General features: G+C 40.4%; 1 protein-coding gene across 4 annotated transcripts in view; it reads left to right on the forward strand.

Annotated features, from left to right (window-relative positions):
• kmt2d (lysine (K)-specific methyltransferase 2D) overlaps positions 1–7,854 on the forward strand; it is a 33,929-nt gene extending 26,075 nt beyond the window's left edge. For all 4 annotated transcript variants that reach the window (XM_073471098.1, XM_073471101.1, XM_073471102.1 and 1 more), the window contains exons 49-55: positions 42–1,425; positions 1,534–1,670; positions 2,072–2,202; positions 2,574–2,859; positions 3,589–3,662; positions 4,650–4,758; positions 4,861–7,854. In XM_073471098.1, the coding sequence (XP_073327199.1) occupies positions 42–1,425; positions 1,534–1,670; positions 2,072–2,202; positions 2,574–2,859; positions 3,589–3,662; positions 4,650–4,758; positions 4,861–4,953 (2,214 nt within the window). In that variant the 3' untranslated portion in view covers positions 4,954–7,854. The remainder of the gene's footprint in view (positions 1–41; positions 1,426–1,533; positions 1,671–2,071; positions 2,203–2,573; positions 2,860–3,588; positions 3,663–4,649; positions 4,759–4,860) is intronic.
• The last annotated feature ends 614 nt before the right edge of the window (positions 7,855–8,468 follow it).

Genomic DNA, 8,468 nt, shown 5'->3' on the forward strand with positions numbered 1-8,468 from the left:
TCTTGTATGCTGTAGATCTCATATGTGTAATTGTCTCCCAGGAATTCCCAGATAAGGATGACAAACCTGTCCAGCACTGTTACACAACCAATGTTAGTGACTTAGATGTGCGCCACCTTCCTGCTATACCAGTAGAGGAGTCTCCACCTCCATCACCGTCCCCTCCACAACCTCCACCAGCTGCCCCAGTTTCATCGACTGAAGCTGAACCTTTGAAAAAGTCTGCTCCTCCATCCCCATCTCCTACCAGTCCTACCATTGTCCAGATCAAGACTGAGCCTGAACAGGATGATGCTCCGCCTACTGATGCTGCTCCACCAACTGGTGTCTCAGAGGCTGAAGCTGCTGCTCCAGAGCCAGTCACAGAACCAGAAAATGCCAGTGCAGTCCCAGATCCTGCTACTCCTCCTGCTCCTACTGAAGATCATCTGAGTCCTGCTGCCAAGGAGGAGGACTCGACCATTGATATAGCTCAACCTCTACCTGAAGATTCTCCCAGCAACGTGGAGTCCTCCCCTAAGGCTATCAAGCAGCGCCGGCCTCTCTCCCCTGACGAGGAGGTGGTGCATCCCAAAGTGAAAAAATGGAAGGGGATTCGCTGGAAGCGTCTTCAGATTGTCATCACAATACGCAAGGGAGGTTCAAAGAAGGAGAGCAGCCGTGAGGTGTCTGAGCTTATGGAACGCCTGCGCATTACTCTTCGACCAGAAAGGCTGCCTCGGGACAAACGTAAATGCTGCTTCTGCCATGAGGAAGGTGATGGAGCCACAGATGGACCTGCCCGGTTGCTTAACATCGATGTGGACCTGTGGGTGCACCTCAACTGTGCCTTGTGGTCTACAGAGGTTTATGAGACACAGGGAGGTGCACTTATCAATGTGGAGGTAGCCCTGCGCCGGGGATTGCGGACTCTTTGCGCATACTGCCAGAAAACAGGCGCCACCAACAGCTGCAACAGACTGCGCTGCCCAAATGTCTACCACTTCGCATGCGCCATCCGAGCTCGCTGCATGTTCTTTAAGGACAAGACCATGCTGTGCACGCAGCATAAGCTGAAGGGCCCCAGTGAAGATGAACTCAGTGCGTTTGCTGTGCTACGGCGCGTCTACATCGAGCGGGATGAGGTGAAGCAGATTGCCAGCATCTTACAGCGAGGTGACCGTATCCACCTGTTCCGTGTTGGCGGCCTCATCTTTCACGCTGTTGGCCAGTTGTTACCCTCCCAGATGGCAAACTTCCACTCATCCACTGCCATCTTCCCTGTTGGGTATGAGGCCACACGCATCTATTGGAGTACGCGTCTTCCCAACAAGCGCTGTCGCTACCGCTGCCGCATCAGTGAGGATGACAGTCGCCCCGTGTTTGAAGTGCGAGTTCTGGAACATGGCATGGAAGATTTGCAGTTTCGTGATACCACTCCAGAGGGTGAGAAGCTCCCACTTTGTTACATAGTATCTCTCAATGTTTTGGCTTTTCCGTTTGAATTAACTTTCTTTAACACCAACTGTGTTTTATTCACATCTTTGTCTTTAGGTATCTGGGAACGGATTGTTCAGAAGGTGGCTCAACTTAGAGATGAATCATCCATGTTGAAGCTGTTCACCGAACATGTCAAGGGAGAGGAGATGTATGGCCTCACAATTCATGCTGTCATGCGCATCACTGAATCGGTAAGAATATGCACCAAGAAAAGGTATAACTGTGTGTCTCATTTAATTTTGTCTTAGTCTCCAAGTCATGATTGAAGCCCTTGAGGTTGACATCTCCTTCTTGATACTAAACTTATAAAATTAGTGAAAGTAAATAACAAAAATGGTAAAAAGTAAAATTTGATAAAATTTTGGAAACGTTAGTGTATATGCCAAAATTGGGACTAGATTTGAAATACTTGCAGTGTATGAAAAACTCAATCAAAAATCATAAGCAGATATGACTATATAGAAAGCTTGACTAGACTCAAACTTTAGCCCAGTAGTCGAGACCTATGGGCTACAGAACCACAAAAGTCTGCTATGATATAACAGATCTACAGATCAGAGTTCGTTAATAACATGATTTCTTTGACTTTTAGTTGCCTGGAGTGGAGAACTGCCAGAACTACCTGTTCAGATATGGCCGTCACCCTCTGATGGAGCTCCCTCTGATGATCAACCCCACTGGCTCTGCTCGCTCTGAGCCCAAAGTCTCCACGCAATGCAAGAGGTAAAGTGGCATTATTATAAGGAATAAGCCACAAGAAGCTGGACTTGACATTAACACCCAACATGTCCTGGTTATCAAGCAGAGTAAAACATGTGTGATTGTTGTAAAATCATTTGATGCAAGAAGTGTTGAGTCTATTTTAATACTTTTGTACAATAACTCTTATTAACAGAAGCATAAGGATAAAGCATAATAATTTTACAGACTATTATCTTATTTCAGTTATTATAAAGTTTGTCCTAGTTTGTTCAATTTTTATAGTAAATTATTTGATTTACAGTTGTAGACATTTTTACCAAACAACCTTGCATTTATAAATGCATCTTATCAAGTAGATACACACTGACATATTCTTTTCTGTTTGTCTCAAGGCCTCACACTCTAAATAGCACCAGCGTGTCAAAGGCCTACCAGAGTACCTTCACTGGAGAGCTTAACACACCATACAGCAAGCAGTTTGTCCACTCCAAGTCGTCCCAGTATCGGCGCCTGAAGACCGAGTGGAAGAACAACGTGTATCTGGCACGATCTCGCATCCAGGGTCTGGGTCTGTACGCTGCTAAGGATCTGGAGAAGCACACCATGGTCATCGAGTACATCGGTACCGTCATACGCAACGAGGTGGCCAATCGACGTGAGAAGATCTATGAGTCCCAGGTACGGCAGTTAAACACTGGCACATGAATGGAAAGTAAACAAAAAAATATTCCTTTGGGTTTAAAGTTTAAGGATGTATCAGGGGGCAAAATACAAAGAATCTCTTTGGGATGTGGACATTAGTCCATAATACTGATTCTTAGTACTCAAGGGAGACAGATAACCGATAATTTGGAGCTGATATACATTTGCAGTTAAATTAAAAATCTTAGTGTTCAAATAACCAGTGATGGAATGTAATTAAGCACAATTTAAGTACTGTAATTAAATACAATTTTTAGGTACTTTCCATTTTCTGCTACTTTATACTTCCACTCCACTACATTTTGGAGGCAAATATTGTACTTTTTACTTCACTACTTGATAACTATTATTAACAGTTACAATGCATTACTATAGATCAAGCTACCCAGGAGTATGTAATGTAATTAAATTCAGCTCCACTTTGAGTAAGATCATCATCAGAGCCAAAGAAGTGGATTTTTCAATTAATTCTAATGACTCGATGACTGAGAAACTTCATAAAAAAAATTTAATTTATGTATTTTATCAGCAATCGGACAAATAAACCAACAGATTTTTCTGTTCATCTGAAAAAGGCTCAATATTGCATCTGATAATCGGTCGATCCCTTGTGGAAATAATTACATTTAGTTGGTAGGTCTCTAGAAAAAGAAAAATGTATTTTGAGTTAAGTGTACATCAACCTTTTCCTGTTTTTTTCCTTAGAACCGTGGGATCTACATGTTCCGCATCAACAATGAGCAAGTGATTGATGCCACTCTGACCGGTGGCCCAGCTCGGTAAGTGTTGATTTGTGATGGCTTGCCTCAATGACTACATTCACATGCACCATTCTTATATTCTGATTTCTGGTACTAAGCTGTTTACATGGCTAACTGAAATATATGTATTTTTTTTTGGCTAACTTGTTTACATTCAGCCGTGCACACTGTACTTTTAACAAACACAGCCTCCCTATATCATTTGTTCAACCACATTCTTGAAAAGGTTGATGGATCCATTAGAGCCCGGCAGATGCTAGATTTTTAGGGCCGATACCGATACAAGGGTGTGAAAAATTCTCATGTCAATATAACGGCTGATATACTCACATTATTTTTGCAGTGCTCCCTCAAATGTGGTTATCAAACGCTTGTGACAAAGTTATGTAACAGCAGGATATTTTACAGTCTAACGATATAAACTTTTTTGTCTTAAATGACATCCGTGCAATCAAAAGCTTCACTGGACAATTCATTATTTATAAATGACCCAAATCATCGTTTTCTGCCATATAATATCTAAAAATAAAGCGTTCATATCTGCGCATATCGGACAACATAGATGCCAGTACAGATATATCTGTGTTAGGCCAATATCGGTGGATAATATCGGCCAACTGATATATCAGTCGAACTGTAGTGTCAGTTATTTGTACATATCCAAAAACCTGTGGATATCCAAATCTTTCATAATGTTTTTTTAAGTTGGGTTGTTTCCTTTTACGCCTACAAATGTGCATCTATCTGTACCCCAGCAGTAAAGGGCCAAGAGACCATGTGTTGCAAACTGCATTAAAAACCCCAGTGTGGACACATATATTCCAAAAGCTTTCTATACATGTCGAAAGAGTGCACCTAAAACCCAAATAATGTTGGCATATCCCACTTCCAAACGTCAGATTTTGATAATAGGGGAGAAATTGTGCGCATGTTAACATAGCAACTGTAACCCTCTGAGTCTAGTAAGTTTTTTTCACTGACTTAATCTTTTTTTTCCCTTTCCAGTTACGTCAACCACTCCTGTGCCCCCAACTGTGTTGCAGAGGTCGTAACATTTGACAAAGAAGACAAGATTATCATCATTTCCAGCCGCAGGATCCCCAAGGGAGAGGAGGTGCAGTGTTTTAGAAAACTGACTGCTACTCAGTCCTACATATTCTGTTAATTTGAAAGTTTTATGTTTTTTTGTTATTAACAGTCTGTTTCCTAATTCCAGCTGACCTACGACTACCAGTTTGATTTCGAGGACGATCAGCACAAGATCCCTTGCCATTGTGGAGCCTGGAATTGCCGAAAGTGGATGAACTAACTGGATGAAACGAAAAACAAATGGAGAATTCCCTTCTCGCTGGTGCCAGAACACTCCTGCGCCAAAGCCTTTGAATCCGACATAGCCAGTGCATAAGCTGTTCTGAAAGACGTGGAGGAAGGCAGGCCTCCGTCACTGAAAGACTAAAGCGTTGACACCTGTAGCCAAAGGTTTGAAGAGCATTAATAAATAAAAGCAACCGACCACCTCCGTCAACAGCAGCTTGATGGTGGGACTAACTTTTCATGTGAATCACCTTTTCCTCAGCCAAAACCCTTTCCCCCTCCTCGACTGTTCTCAATAAGCTTACAGTGGCTGGAAAACAATCCTCAACATCTTACCAAATGATTCTGACCCTCTGATATATCAATACTCGTAGTGCAGAGCTCACCTGGAGCTTCGACAAAAAGCCATTTTTAAAATACTAAGAATGAACTAATGATGCATTTTTATGTTCTAAGTCGGACCTATTTCCTCTCCCGCCTGACCACACCTCCCCCTCACCTCCAGGAAAAAGGCACTTTCCCATCAAGTCATCAATGAAGACAAAACGGATATTTGGCTCGCTAGACAATCTTGATGTGGCTCTGTGTAAGAACTACATATGATCGATGGAGAAAAAAAAAAAAAAAGATGTAAGTTAATATAAAATCTGAGATGCTATTGATCTGTGGCTCCAGAGGCACCAGATGTTGTGGAGTCCCAAGGTGGGTTAGTTGGACCCAGTCTACCTCATTGATTTAGCGGAAAGTGACTGCTTTGTATAAAAAAAAAAAAAAACTGCTACTGTGGAACGGGGGTGGGGAAAGGGGGGGAATGTTTTTATGGGCTTAGCCTTCTCGGACAAGCAGGGAATCTTAAGCAGCAGGTTTGCTCTATCTACTCTATGCTGATGATGATTTACAATAATGAGCCAACATAATTATTATTCATGAATTGTTTATACAGAGGAAATATATGACAGTTTTGATAAGATATTGCATTAAAATCACAATCAAGAAGCTTAGCGGGTGTCGTGTACGCCACCAAATCATCCTGAATATCGATGTAGCTTTTTCTTTTTTTTTTTTCTTTTTCTTTTGTTCTTTTTATTTATGCGTCAAAAGCGTGTTATGATTAGCTGTGTGAAAGCACAATAACATCCAGCTTTTTTTACGTTGCTCGAAGATGACGTGAGTAAACGGCTCTAGGATCATGACAGGACGCTTAGTCTTTGAAGAAGACTACAATGTCCAGAATTAACCAAGTATACATTTGCTTGCTGCTTCATCCATTGAAGTTCCACTTGTTGCAAACCAGCCGGTGGATGCATGACTACTGTCCTATGAAATGCTTTTTATTCCCCCGGACAACCCGATCTTTTCACAACTCAACCTTAAACTTTGAATCATGCCTCTTCCTCTCTGTATGATTTAGTGGACTGTTGTTAACTTTACTGTAGTAAGTCTTCCTCTGCCTGAGTACAGCCTGCAGTGTTTCTACTCCTCCCCCCCTCCCTGTAGTGTGCTTTTTCTAGTGCTGGTACTGTCCTCTCGAGGCTGAACTGATGGCAGGGAAAGACTTATTGGAAAAAAGGGCATTTGTTTTCATTTCTATGTAAGATGAATGAAAAAGTCTTTAAAGGGAGCTTTACTAAAACTCCACCCTCTCATACTACTTTGTTTTCCTCCTTCCCCCTAACCTAAGACCTCACATGATTTTAAAAATGCAAAGTTGTACAAACTGTATATATAGTATATGCATTAGGGGACAGCAACTCTTTATCCAGCCCCTTTGTAATCAATAAAGTCAAAAAGTGTAGAGAAATAAAATTGAGAAAAAAAATCAACCACTGGATATCATTTTAACAAAGATAAAGCTGTATATAAATATAAATATATGTAAAATGGCAAACTAATATCTTTATGTATATGAACCAGAGTGTTTTGCATTTACCTGTTTTTCTATTAGTGTTTTTGCTATAAGCTCTCAGAGACAAGTTTGTTAAAAATAGGTATGAGAAAACGTCCGGTCTTCTCCAATCAATGGCGACGAGAAGCCGGAGTGATATGAAACCGTTTGGAGGGGTCGTTAATTAGACATGAAAATCACTTCTTGCGTAAAGCAGTACAATGGTGCATAGCATTTGTATTTATGTAATATTGTTCGTGTTTATTTTTCTTTTTATTTATGCTACTGCTTGTTGATTACCAAAACCTGTCCCTTAATCGGTCACAATTGGATTAATATACTCTTGAATGGAAAATCTTGAACTCCCTAGACTATTGTTAGTGTTTTTGCTTTTTTAATATCTTCCCTATAGAAGTGAATGTGTTGGTAAACCTTGTGAAATGGTTACTTGGCCTAATGTATGTTATGATGTAATACTCAAAGTTAATCCCATACTTAACCTGGTAATGAATTGCACTCTCATAGTATAACAGAGATCTTCTCTAAAAGTGGTAGATATTGATCAAGTATCCGAAGCAGTGATATATATATTTTTTGGTATGTTTCTATTTCAAGGGAAGACCATGACGAGACATTATGCCGCTCACTGGATTTTAGCCTGAATAATTTTTAACTTCTTCTTCTCTGAATAATTTAAGTTCTCTGCATATCTTATAATTTAATAAAGTTTTGCTCAAAATTGAAGGTTTTTTTTAACCTCACCTACTTTTTAAAAAGATGTTGCATCTGTACAGCAGAGATACTTTTAGGGAATATGAATAAATATAATGATCATTTTTATTGTATGTGGCATGTTTTGTATGGATATTATTTTGAATTGTACATATTTTTTTCAGGACGCCAGAGGTTGCATCTCTTTATATACAGTTTTCCCGCTCCCTTTCCCCTTCATCTTATTTCTTTGTCTGCTTTTGTTTCTTGTAAAGGAAAATAAAATGCATTTTAAATATGTGCTTATTTTTCTTTCCTTTTCTTGTGTACTGTGAGTTAAGATTTTTTCAAAGCACTGACTTCTATTCCAGCCTCCAGGTTTATAACAACCAATGAGGATCTGATTTCAGACTTAAGCATAAAGCAGGTGTTTTGCTTGCTGTTCATACAGCCCATTAAAGGGTAACCCCCACATTTTTACACATTAAATTGTGTTTACAAGTCTTGGGGCACGCTACTGCATATGTGAAATAAGTAGTTGAAAGCTTTTTGAGGATCCAGTGATATCACTCAATGGCTAAGTTGCATTGTGGGTAATGAAGGCACCTCTGTAGCTGGCCCCTCATGTTTCCTTGAGCTACATTAGAAGCTACCAGCATTAGAAACCTAATCTAACAATGAACAGTCAGTGGTTGAGTTCCAATGTGTAATGTTTGACGAGGAATATATAGAAAAAGATCTTGGTTCAATTTAAACCTGGCCATCGTGAGTCCGACGACATGAGTACTTTATTAATTGCCAGTATGAGCAGGAGAAATTTAAACAAAAAGTAAAAACTGTTTGAAGGATAAGTTTGCCCGAATGATTTAGTCATTACCTACTCACCCTCTTGCCCCTTCGGGAGGCCCAGAGGC

Source organism: Pagrus major, chromosome 7 (assembly GCF_040436345.1).
Source record: "Pagrus major chromosome 7, Pma_NU_1.0".
NCBI lineage: Eukaryota > Metazoa > Chordata > Actinopteri > Spariformes > Sparidae > Pagrus > Pagrus major.